This window comes from Hemiscyllium ocellatum, chromosome 1 (genome assembly GCF_020745735.1).
Source record: "Hemiscyllium ocellatum isolate sHemOce1 chromosome 1, sHemOce1.pat.X.cur, whole genome shotgun sequence".
NCBI lineage: Eukaryota > Metazoa > Chordata > Chondrichthyes > Orectolobiformes > Hemiscylliidae > Hemiscyllium > Hemiscyllium ocellatum.
This window is the reverse complement of record NC_083401.1, coordinates 142,428,369-142,442,030: the sequence shown is the minus strand read 5'-3', so window position 1 is coordinate 142,442,030 and position 13,662 is coordinate 142,428,369. Positions and strand designations below refer to the sequence as shown.

At 39.7% G+C, this 13,662-nt stretch overlaps 1 protein-coding gene across 1 annotated transcript in view; it reads left to right on the top strand.

The window, feature by feature from the left end:
* Positions 1-13,662, top strand: part of ank2b (ankyrin 2b, neuronal) — a 399,789-nt gene that overhangs the window by 110,382 nt on the left and 275,745 nt on the right. Inside the window, exons 2-4 of the mRNA XM_060826565.1 lie at positions 1,454-1,555; positions 6,681-6,779; positions 11,378-11,476. Of these exons, the coding sequence (XP_060682548.1) occupies positions 1,454-1,555; positions 6,681-6,779; positions 11,378-11,476 (300 nt within the window). The remainder of the gene's footprint in view (positions 1-1,453; positions 1,556-6,680; positions 6,780-11,377; positions 11,477-13,662) is intronic.

Below are 13,662 nucleotides of genomic sequence, written 5' to 3'. Positions count from 1 at the left end.
CCTTTTAATGTTTTCTCAGGGCCTCCTAGCCTGCTGCAGTGTAGCCCTACTCTTTCCACCTCCTTCACCAAGACATTCAGTGTGCTGCCTGACCTACTTTAAGCATGATGGCTTCCAGATCATGATGTTCTTAAACATTTTTCCACTGCAGAGTGACCAATAGAAGAACATCTACCACCTTTTCTAGTCACTATGTTCCTCCACTTAGGAGATGCAGACTGGCTTTAAGTAATGCTAACTAGTAATTAAGTTGTACTTCCCCCTCATGATTTAGGCTACCTGCTGATGCCTGTAACTGCAGCACAATGCATTTAATGGTGACTGTTCATTACAATACTTGAGAAGTCACAAAATCGATATTTTACTGGTATCACATTGCACTACCGTGGGATAATTGCACATCATGAAGCCTAAGCTCACATTTTGGGCAGTATCCAATTTAGCCCTGAACACAGAATTAGTCCTATGATTACATGAAAATATATGTTAAACATTGTAGAGATATGTAATTAAGCCATGTATTTTTGGATACTTGCAGGAAACATATCAGCATATAAAGAAAAAAAATGGATGGGTTATCATGAAGTCTCTGTGCAACATTTTTCTTGAGTTTACTGTCTCACAGAGAATCACAGTTGGGTTCATGAAACCCAGCAACTCCTAATGTTTTCCTTGTCAGGTTTAAAGTGACTTGAGGGAAAATAGCTAAATTTTAAAAATAGTTAATGCTGAAAGTATTTGATTATTCTGGGTTGCCAACAAGTTATTCAATCAGGCCATTAGTTTTACATTTCTTACTCATTCTCCCATTGCAGTATTACGATTTTGGATAATTTTAATAGCACTGTTTGAAGGACACATAATTTGGACTGGCTTCATTATAGTCAGACTGAAGTGACTTCTTTTTAATACAGAAACATTTCTTCCAGTCCAAGATGGGCTGTATGGAATGGTTGAAAAATGTGTTGCTGGAAAAGCGCAGCAGGTCAGGCATCATCCAAGGAGCAGGAGAATTGACCTTTCGGGCATAAGCCCTTCTTCAGGGCTTCTGCCCGAAACATTGATTCTCCTGCTCCTTGGATGCTGCCTGACATTCTGCACTTTTCCAGCAACACATTTTTCAGCTCTGATCTCTAGCATCTGCAGTCCTCACTTTCTCCTGTATGGAATGGTTAAATGCCTATCCCATAAATGGAGAATTCCATTGATCTATTTCAAAAATGATTATTGGTTTTAAAACATCAAGGAATTAACTTTTTTTAAAAAAGTTTAATATAACCAGGTTTAGGCCAGCAGTGTAATGGACTTACCTTGGTTTTCAGTGAAAGTTGCGTACTGTTTTGGTTTTATGGAAATTAATACTTACTACTGACTGTTTGGAATTCCTGTTTACAATTTTTATTCCATTAGTGGAGTAAAATGTCTGCTAATAGATAGTATTTCTCTTTTACAGTCTGACAGCAATGCAAGCTTCCTCCGTGCTGCCAGAGCAGGGAATCTGGACAAAGTGCTTGAATTCCTCAAAGGAGGGATAGATATCAACACATCCAATCAGGTATGTATAGTTATTAGCATTTTTGAATACTGTGATTCTTTATTGAAAATTCCTATGACTTGAGTAAAAACATCGTAGGAAAGTAATCAGAATTTTGCTGGTCTGTCATGGAAATAAAATTTTTATATCTGCATAAAAGTGTGTTTCTACTGTTTCTAAAGTTCTGAGGAAATTTACAAACATTAATCTCTTTATATTTCATCATCCACTCTCCTACCACTCCCACTCCCGTCCATGTTTTATTGGGTAGGATTTTGTAGTCTGTGTTGAAGTAGGCGTGCTTACCATTTGCCATGAAGTAAATAAGTTTTGCTAAGTATTTCTGGGATCTTTATTTTGAGAACTTCCACTCTGTCACTATATAATGGTGCTGCAACTGATTACAGAGTTCTGTTCCCAGTGTGCAAGTGGAGTTACGTCAAAGCAGACAAGCACACACACCCTCTTCAACCTCTTCCCCCCCCCCCCCCCCCCCCCCCCGCCCCACCACACACACACACACACACACACACACACACACACACAAATGGGACAAAAGTAGAAACCAAATAACTGTCAAATCTTTTTTTTTAATTTGTAATTTAGAATAATTTTACAGTAAATTATCCAGTGATCATTTAACAGAATTGTGAGATTCTAAAAATTTTTTGCAGTAAAAATTTCTGCTTATCAAAGTTGATTAATTACACTACCATTATGCCTGATGAACAAAGTGTGACTTTTTTAAGGGGTTTCCAGTGAAGAGGTAGGAGCAGTAGAGTTAAAATTCGCACTGAAGTGGAGCAGGTGTGCAGTGGGGTTGAACAGTACAGTCTGTACCAATACAAATGCAAGATTAAAATGTAGACTCTCCTACTCCGTGGATGCTGCCTGACCAGCTGTGCTTTTCCAGCACAACACTTTTTGACTCTGATCTCCAGCATCTGCAGTCGTCACTTTCTCCTTATCCATAATTAAGTTAAATTTTGTGCATTTTCATGTTTATTTGCATGTGCCGAGCATCCTGAAGTTGCAGTCAAAGGAGTAGTAAGGATGAATGCTGACATTTTACAGTCAACTCCTCTTGCCTAATGCAAAATTTAGCACAATTGTTCATTAGCCATATACCTTTGGTTGCCCTCACTGCATTGTCACATTTAGGAATGTTACATTGTAGTTCATCTTATCATTAAATAACTTGTGAACCTTCACTGCTATTAAAATTACATTTGAAATAGTGCATCACTTCTATGGCAGAAACAATAGAACATAAATTAATTTTGTTGTATGCAACTTGTTTATATTGATTTAGATATTTTATATTTTAATCTCATAAGTCTTGATTTTGAGGCTATGGTGTGGAGGAGCCAGTGTTGAACTGGGCTGGACAAAGTTAAAAGTCCCACAACATCAGGTTATAGTCCAGGTTATAGTCTGTCCCACAATTACCTGATGAAGGAGTAGTGCTCCAAAAGCTAGTGCTTCTAAATAAACCTGTTGGACGATCACCTGATGTTGTGTGATTTTTACCTTTATACACTTTGAGGTTCAGAAGCAATAAAGAAGGTTGAATTACTGTATTCACCATCAGATTAGGCCACTAATGAATTACTATGCAGGTACATAACTTCAGAACATTTATGTTGAAAGATTGTGAGCCAATAAACTAGTGTGGACAAGGCACATGTAAAAACAGATCTCAACTTCTGAAGCTAGTCATACAAATCTATTTCAATTTACAGACGTTCTCTTGTTTGCTGAAGTGGGAACAGGTTGTTTAGTAGTTGCAATTTTATATGAGAGTGTCATGTGTCTTGTGAGCTCTGTGTGGTGCTGACCTCTCTTGTTTCTGTCTTGTGGACTCTGTCCCATATTCTCTGCTGTGAGCTGCAGTCTCAATCTTCAGAGGGTTAATACATATGACCTTCCTGATAGTAGGCAGCTTCCTTTAATATGTCCAATCAGATTTAGAGCAATGTTATGCTCTGTTGCAGGAGAACCTCTTGTATATTAGCTGACAAACTTAACTATTACTAAATTTTACCATGTGGATGCAAAGAAATGTGTTGTGATTTGTCAAGAACATTTCTTACTTCAAACATTCGAATTTGCATAGTTTTCTTTGGATACATACCCAAGAGTATAAACTAACTTCTAGAAATAATTAAGAACAGCAAAAATGTGAAGACACCAAATTGACAACACCCCATTGGAGACTTGATGGGCAGCATTCAGATTTTTCTGATAAATATCAAGTAAAATTTGCTTGAGATAACCTGAAGCCGGTGATTGCAGCCAACACACCAGTAGTGTTATGCCAATGGTTCCAGCACATGTTATTAAGAGAAGTCAAATAATAGGCAGAAACCTGATTTGATAGATCACATTTTGATTTGTTTAGGTCTTAATAAAATGTCTCTTCCCAAACATAAACGTGCAATGCTGCAGATTTTGCTTTAACAATGAAACTAAAGTTTAGTAATAAAATAAATGAAAATAAAACAAAATAAACCAAACAACCTACTTTTGAATCCCAATTCAAAAGTGTTAAACACAAAGCAAAAGTATAATCACAACACATTGCTATAGAAATTGAAAAGAACAGAGTACACCTCTGGTACAAGACCCAAACCACCACTCATAATGCTCACATCAGAATCTCTTGGTAGGTTTAAGTTACTTGTGACTTCAACTTTTAGACTGCAACTGCAAACAGCTTCCTTGTGAAACTATTATTCACCTGAGCATCAATGTACTCCACTTCTCGTTATGGTTTTATCTCAACAATTTTTGTCTGGGACAATTATTAGCTCGCCCAGTTTACCAAATATTCTCACTTTCTCAGGAGTAATAGTCTATACATCATTCCTATTCCAATATTTTCTCTGGACTGCCAAAAGCTCAAAGTAAAGATGAATCCAAAAATGTCCCTCTCCAAGCAATGGGTGTTCCCCTAATACTTCTTAAAAAGTTCCAGAAGCCTCCAAAACCATAAGGCTCCATTATTTACTTTATTGGAATAAAAAACAATGCAAGATAAACAAATAAATCATGAGTGGTGCACACAAACTGATTTATTCCAAAACTAGGACCCAAATAAACTGTATAAAAGAAATAACCATGGCTACAAAAATATTCGGAAGTTATTAATTCAAATTTGAGCCATACAGAAAACTCAGAGGTCACTAACTCAAAAACCAGAAACCCAAACTTACAATCTTAAGGTAGTTAAGGGATTAATTTTCAGTAATCTCTGCAGCACAAGGCAGTGTTTCCAGTATTGCACAGACCTGGACTGTCAGCCATCCCACTGCACAGGCAACAACAGCATAGTGTACTGCATCAGATTATAAGGCCTCTTAATGTCACTGCCAAACAAAAAGGCTGATGAATTACCATAATAAACATTTTCCATAACTTAAGGACCCTGTCCAGAGTAGTCACTCAGTGTTCAAACTGATTGTGTGCTAGCAACTTTCCTGATAATAATGGCATCTCCAATGTGTACCCACTGCTCCTGCTACTTCTCAGTTATGGTTGAGTTTTGCCAGTCACCAAGTAATGGGCCTCACTGCTTGCACTGCATGCTTCTGGAACCCATTTGAGTCTTTAATTGTTCGGAAGTTCCACAGGCGGCAACTTCAATGACCGGCTCTCACTTCCTTCACTGTTGTGAAAGGGCTCAGCATCCAGAGCTAGTCATGATAACTGAAAATTTTCAAAGTCTGTAAGATTTGGCCGAAGGCAGTGAGCCATCTCTCTTTGATATTCACGAGTATTACATCCACAAGTTTCCCACTAAATGACCTGGCCCACTAAATGACCTGGAAGTGGATTCGTGGGTTGGGGGGGTTGTGATCACTAATCGCTAATAACTGATCTGTGTAACCGTATAAATGCTTTAAGAATAGGTCAGAGACTTGGTATTCTGTTTGCATGTCTCACCTTGTGTCCTGTCCAGCAACTGCATGATCCATATCACAAATCTGAAGGAACGCTTATCACATGATTATTATTTCAACCCTACCCATTTAGTTAGGAGGCTTAATACTATTCAGAATAAACTATATGAGTGATCTATGTCCACCATCTTTGGATTTGTTGCACTCTCACTGGCATACTGTGGCTGCTGTCTGTATAATCTACTGGATTTTCATGTAGCACTTTGCAAAGGTTTCTCCAACAGAATCCCAGACCTCTGTCCTCTGTCTCTAGAATGACTGCAGTAGCAGGGGCATCCAATTCTGTGGATCTCAGATTTCTGACTTAAAATTATCTACTGTACCTAAAATCATGATGGCATATTTTAGTCAAACAGACTGCAGCAGCTCGAGAATGCCACCACATTCTCAACAAGGGACAAACAATAGATGCTTGCTTTTTTGGTATACCCAAATATCAATTTTTTTTTCAAATTAGCTATACCTTGTTGCTGCAATTAGACAAATGTATGTATGGCTTGAGTTTCTTAAATGCAGAATGAGGGATTTACGTTTTGTATCAGTTGCCCTGATTTTATTTACTAACTGTTTTAATAGATTTTAAATGTATCAATTGCTTGTCATCCGATCATTAAAGAGATCCACTTCCAATTTCATTGCTTTTAAAAAGTTACGTTTAGAAGAATAAGCTCCCATTTCAAAACTCTTTACAAAGATTTTTGAAAAGTTAAACTAAACGGTAATGCAGATTGTATCTTGAAATCCAGAGATTCAAGTGATAGTGTAGTCAGGTCCCGTCAAGTTATTTTGACTGCTATATTTTTCTTTTAATGTATCTGTCTAGACATAAATACTTGAAGTTTAATGTTTCCTTGCATTTATTAACATTTATTTTACATAGTGTTTTAGAGAGTTCTGCTTTCAAATTTCTCTACAGCTGAGATATTGAAGTAAAGACCCAAGTTAAACAGAATATATTTCAAAAGGGATGTCTGAATAGAGTCGATGAAAAAGTTTGTCAATTACTTTTATTTAGGTTGCAGATGAACCTATTTTCATAAATGATAATATGCAAACTCTAACTGAAGGATTCAGTGTATATATCATTCATCATATTCATTCATTTGAATACAAGTAATTGTATAAATGTACATTTTTCTAATGAAATACAGTAAAATACATATAGAATTGTATAACTGTTACAGAATGGCCTCAATGCATTGCATCTGGCAGCAAAAGAAGGGCACGTGGATCTTGTGCAGGAATTATTGGAGAGAGGTGCAGTTGTTGATTCATCGACAAAGGTAATATCTGATTTCAAATCCACTGAACAAAATACTTCCTTAAATAGTGTCATTATTTTTAAAGACTACTATTGCATAGGAACTCCACACTCCTGTAGTCAGAATAAAATGGAGATCCTGAGGTCAACCAGCAGGACATAGCATATGTCCTTTATGGCACTTTGACTACATCATGTGAAGTTGCGTTTCCTGCTTTTGAGACTTCATGCACCAATCCATTAATATCTTAGCTTCCGAAAGCAGAGTTTCTGCTGAAGCTAATTATCAAAGTAAACAGAGTATTGGAAAGGGTTAATCAATCAAAATCCTTTTCTCTGAAAATGTTGGAGAAACCAAAATGAAAAAAAAACAAGTCTAATGTAAACTTAACAAGCCAGAAGGAATGATCAAAACAAATCAAGAACTAGTTATCAGATGTTCATAAGCTTGACCTGATATGATGAAGAAAGGAAAGATTGTGGGTAAATGATGTCATTCCTGAGAAGGCTAAAAGTATATGCAACGATTCTTGATCTCAACTCAGAGGGTTTCTCAGAGAAAAAGTATTTGGGACAGTTACTTAGAGTTTAGGGGAATACAAGGTTATAATTTAGAACACTGACTAACCAGAATGGTAGCAACAAAATATGACTGTTAGTGGTGAAAGGTGGATTGTCTAACAGGTGAGAAGTTTTCCCTTGTATGCTTTCCAAGAGCTTGAGAGAAAGTGATAGATTTGGTCATGATATTGGAGAACTATTCAAATTTGGGTCAGGTTTAGGTTATGTACAGAATTGAATGATGAAAAGGAGAGTGGCAGTACTGTGGGAAAGAATATTGAATAAAGAACAATAAAGTAAGGGTGGTATGAAAGGTGAGAAGGTGAAATTGTTAGAATATATGAATCAGGAGTGTGAGTAGCCCATTCAGCTCTCCTAGCTTGATCGGAGTGTAAGCTCAAATCTGCACACTTAGCTATTTCTGATAACCTTTCAACTCCTTACTCCATATGGATCTATTTACCTCTCGTTTCTAAAAAAAAATCAAGGACTCTGCTTTCACCTCCTTTTCAGAAGAATCCTTTGTAGAGAATTCCAAATACTCATTGCCGCAAAAGGCTGTGGAGGTCTGGTCATTGAGTATATTTAAGACTGAGATAGGTAGGTTCTTTTTGGTCTAAAAGGTATAAGTTAAGAATAAAGAATACAGTGGGCTAATATGACAGTGTAGTAAGGAATACAGTTTATACCTTTATTAAAAAAGAAAAGAAAATTGCCTGTGCTGACAAAGCACATTTTATTTCCAATTCCTGGCTATAGTTCGAAGTTACTTCTTTCAGACAGTCTTGCAGAGTAGCTCTGATGTGAGTCTTCAATATTGAGTTCCAGGATTTTTGCTCAGCAATGCTGAAGGAACAGTGACTGTAACAACGTATGTCATGGTTGAGCGGATGAGTGGAAGGATACTCTGTTGGGTGGGTGGAACAATGGTGTAGTTGGCATAGGTCAGAGATGTGATTGTGCAGTTTATTGCGGTGTTGGTTCAGTTAAACAGTTTAATTACTGAGTTAGATCAAGCATTGATCAATGGAATATTTCCGGGATAGGTGTTGAGGTAAGATTTGTGAGTCTGACCCAAGTCTCTTACACTGGTCTCAATGTCTGAGAGTTTCACCGATGGTTTCAGGCAAGGGGAGTTTATTGGAAGCTTCAGCTTCCCAAGCAATTTTAGTACTTTAGGTACATTGCAAGGTCCTATTATGCATCTGTCAACTTAAGTCCAGATATTGGATTAGTGGTGCTGGAAGACCACAGCAGTTCAGGCATCATCCGAGGAGCAGTAAAATTGACGTTTCGGGCAAAAGCCCTTCATCAGGAATGCAGGCAGAGAGCCTGAATGGGGGAGAGATAAGTGATGGAGGGTGGGGGTGGGGAGAAAGTAGCATAGAGTACAATAGGTGAGTGGGGGTGGGGATAAAGGTGATAGGTCGAGGGGAGGGTGGAGTGGATAGGTGGAAAAGAAAGGCGGGTAGAAGAAGTCATGGGGACAGTGCTGAGCTGGAAGTTTGGAACTGGGGTGAGGTGGGGGAAGGGGAAATGAGGAAACTGGTGAAGTCCACATTGATGCCCTGGGGTTGAAGTGTTCTGAAGCGGAAGATGAGGCGTTCTTCCTCCAGGCGTCTGATGGGGAGGGAGTGGCGGTGAAAGTGGCCCAGGATCCCCATGTCCTCTGCAAAGTGGGAGGGGGAGTTGAAATGTTGGGCCAAAGGGTGGTGTGGTTGGTTGGTGAGGGTGTCCCAGAGATGTTCCCTAAAGCGCTCTGCTAGGAGGCGCCCAGTCTCCCCAATGCAGAGGAGACCGCATCGAGAGCAACGGATATAATAAATGATATTGGTGGATGTGCAGGTAAAACTTTGGATGTGGAAGGCTCCTTTAAGGCCTTGGATGGAGGTGAGGGAGGAGGTGTGGGTGCAGGTTTTGCAATTCCTGCGGTGGCAGGGGAAGGTTGCAAAACCTGCACCCACACCTCCATTCAAGGCCCTAAAGGAGTCTTCCACATCCATCAAAGTTTTACCTGCACATCCACCAATGTCATTTATTGTATCCGTTCCTCCCGATGCGGTCTCCTCTACATTTGGGAGACTGGACGTCTCCTAGCAGAGCGCTTTAGGGAACATGTCCGGGATACCCGCACCAACCCACCACACCACCCTGTGGCCCAACATTTCAACTCCCCCTCCCACTCTGCCGAGAACATGGAGGTCCTGGGCCTCTTTTACTGCCGCTCCCTCACCATCAGACACCTGGAGGAAGAACGCCTCATCTTCCGCCTCAGAATACTTCAACTCCAGGGCATAAATGTGGACTTCACCAGTTTCCTCATTTCCCCTTCCCCCACCTCACCCCAGTTCCAAACTTCCAGCTCAGTCCTGTCCCCATGACTTGTCCTACCTGCCTATCTTCTTTTCCACCTATCCACTCCACCCTCCCCCCCCACCGACCTATCACCTTTATCCCCACCCCCACCCCCACTCACCTATTGTACTCTATGCTACATTCTCCCCACCCCGACCCTCCTCTCACTTATCTCTCCATCCTTCAGGCTCTCTGCCTGTATTCCTGATGAAGGGCTTTTGCCCGAAACGTCGATTTTACTGCTCCTCGGATGCTGGGAAAGAGTGAGCTGTTCCACTGAGGTGGGCTTCATTCAAATAGGGCTGGGACTAGAGCCCTAGTGAGCTAAACAGCTCCAGTGGTAAATGGGGCCTGAAACTGATGGAGGAATGGAATCGCGTTGAGATAGTTCAGGAATGGCTAAATTCCAAAGCATTTGAGGAGAATTTGAAGTTGTGGCTTTAGTTAAAAATAGTGGGATAGATCAGAAAAGTTTGATCTCAATTTTGAGGTTCTGCCCCTCCTCCTGTCCTAAGCTCTCCAAGCGTGAAAATCATTTCATTCGACATACCTTACACCTTTGCCTTTAATACCTTGAAAACTTTGATGAAATCTCTATGAGCTTGTTGAATCCTGCAGAATAAAACTATGGTTCATGTAATCTTTCCTCCAAGCTTAAACCTAAAAGTCCTTGGCATTCTACCTCTCCATTTAAGTCATCAATAAAGACAGTGGGTAGTTGAGGTACCAACACAGATCCTTGCTGCACACTTCAAGTCAGATTCTGCTAATTATAGAACATAGCCATTATCTCTAATCATTCTCTGCTGACATGCAGCCAATTACCTAACCAGGTCAATAGTTAGCCTTAAATTTCAGCTTTAGCATGCAAAAACAGTCTCTAACAATAGATTTTATCAAAGGCCTTCTGGAAGTTCATATAACTAATATGAACTAATATATTCGTATTTTACTCTGGCTACTGTTTTAGTCACATCCTCAGAAAGCGCAATCAAATTCATCAGACATGACCTGCCCTATACAAATCTGTGCTGGCTTTCTCTGCTCAGATGAAAATTCTTAAGTGGTCTGACAGATTTGATGTTGAAAGAATATTACTTCAGGCTGGGGGAGTGTAGATCCAAGATTCACAGTCTTTGAGTAAAGGGCTAGCTGTTTAGAGCTGAGATAAGGAAACATTTGTTCGTCAAAAAAGTAATAGATGTTTTGTAAATTTCTACCTCAGGGCCTCGCATGCTCAATCTTTGAATATATTCAAGACTGAGATCAAGAGATTTTTGTATTTTCAGAGAATTGAGGAATATGGAAATCATAATAAAGATTTAACTGATGCAATAAACCAGCCATAATCTTCTTGAATTACAGAGCATGCTCGAAAGAGTGGAATGATTGAGTCATGCTCATGTTTGTTATGGTTGTGCAATAAACAATATTAACATATTGAGCAGCTGCTTGCTATTATTTTCAACTGTGGGCCAGTATCCAAGATTTGGCCATCTCAAAGTTTTCTACTCAAAGAAACACAATCCTTTAATAATAAATTTTACTGAACCTAAATATTAGTAAGACCGTTCCTCAAAAAATATTCTTTGAGGAAGATACATTCTTTTTCTTGAGTTTCTCTCTTTGTCTAACTCTCCTGAAGGTGGAGGTTTGCCATGGGTCTTCTAATATTCTTTCTAATTATTTTGCCTCTCTTTCCAGAAAGGAAACTCAGCCCTTCACATCGCATCTCTGGCTGGACAAACTGAGGTGGTGAGAACTCTAGTGAAACAGGGAGCCAATATCAATTCGCAGTCCCAGGCAAGTAGCTGAAACATGTCAGAATCAACATAATTCTACACTTGATCTAAAATAGGCATCACACAAATTGCCTTCTGTCTAGCAGTGACATCCTTTCTGATATTAGCTCTGCTCCTGTTATCATTTTGCCTTTCATCAATATGTGAACGTATAGACCTGTTTTGAACCTTCTTTTTTGACTGAGTTATCTTTGTAACATTAAGCAAAGGGATTATAACAGTAATTCAATATTCAAGGTCTTTGAAAGATTTTCAAACAGAATGGTTTTCAGATATTCATAGAGAATGTTTAGTACTTCTGTGTCTTTGCTACTATCATTTTGATAATTGTGCCTGCAAATTGGAAAATCACAGCCGATTATGGGAGTGGGGAGTTTGGTGGAGACTGACTTTGCCCACGGCACTGAGAAAACCCACCAATCAGTGTTCTAAGAGCTGACTTACAAACTGGTTGGCCAATTACAGGCCTTCACAATGGCGTCTCCTGCATTCAAAAGTTGCCAGCTCAGCAGAGGGAGGTAAGTGACTTTTCTTTTGCTTCTCAGTAGCAGGTCGTGTGGAAAAACAGGTCAGGGGAGTTGGAAACAATGGCAGGGAAGTGGTTTTCAGAGACTTGGCCTTTCCTCCAATTCAGGCCTCCATTTGCTCTGAGGATGTGGAAGACTGATTCCCAAGTGCCCCCAACCCCGATAACCAAGCAGACAAGTAGGCCTGATTTTCCAGCCAGCAAACCAGGCACTTTTCTTGTCTGCTGGAGATGCAGGTAATTGGACTGGTGGTGAGTTGAGATACTTGAGCGGTGAGTTGATTGACCACTTAAGAGCCTTAAATGCTGGCATTTTAATAAAATCTCCAGTGAGTCCCTCTAGTCCACCATTTAATTGGTGAGAGGTGATGAGGGGGGGGGAAAGTATCTCCCTCCAGTCCCAAATTATACAATTACTTTCTGATCTTATCACCTTTCCTGCCAACGCCAGGTGGGGAAATTTCTACTCAACATATTTACAAATTGTTTATAAAGGTTCTGAGTTTGGAGTATGATTTATAATTTACAAATTGCAGCTCCTATCCATATAATGCGCACTTGAGAGGACATTTTAAACTGTGGGGAAGAAACAAAATAATAGTATATGATTTTATATCCTTTCCAAGTTATTTGTATTTTCAGTGTTCATTGTTACATGTTGAATTTTGTTGCAATCCAGCTCCCCAGGCTATGCAAATATATGTATTGCATTGTATGCAACTGTATACTTTTCTCAAGCATCGGCAATGGTTAGTTACTCAAGAAATTTAGCAGAATTTATCTTGCACTTCAGCACTTAATAGCAGTTGCAGTACAGAGTGTAATGTGATTCTGAAGGGTAGATTTTAGCTTTCACCACCATGCAGACAGCTGGTGTATGAGATTAACCCCGCACCTCCCCGATTGACCATGCCCTATATTCCTTCCCAATGAGAAAGATCCCACAATAATCATGGGTTCTTGAACCTTTACATCATTTGGACAAATAAAATTGATGAAGATAGACTTTTTATAGATTAGATTACTTACAGTGTGGAAACAGGCCCTTCAGCCCTACAAGTCCACACCGACCCACCGAAGCGCAACCCACCCATACCCCTACATTTACCCCTTACCTAACACTACGGACAATTTAGCATGGCCAATTCACCTGACCCGCACATCTTTGGACTGTGGGAGGAAACCGGAGCACCCGGAGGAAACCCACGCAGACACAGGGAGAATGTGCAAACTCCACACAGTCAGTCGCCTGAGGTGGGAATTGAACCCGGGGTTCAATTGAACTTGAGGAAATGTTTACAGATTCCGTTAGCCACAGTAACATAGAACAATACATTATGTTATAAACCAAGAAATGGCCCATAGTGACTACCATATTGGTAGTGACACCACAGCATCTGCTCAATATCATAGTCACGAGCCCTGCACCTTGTCTTAGGCTTATTTAGTGTTGTCAGCAAACTATGTTGGATTGCTGCAGTGGCAAATTAGCTGCCTTTTCCACGGAGCTATATGGAATGGAGGATTGAAGCTAGCAGCTAGTAGAGTTTTGTGAACTCAGGAGGGAAATTGATACTCCATTCAGCCTCCAATTTTTTTTTTAAGAGGTAAAATCTCACTGTTCCTGAAAGGCTTCCAGTGTCCCCTTTTAAGCCACCTAC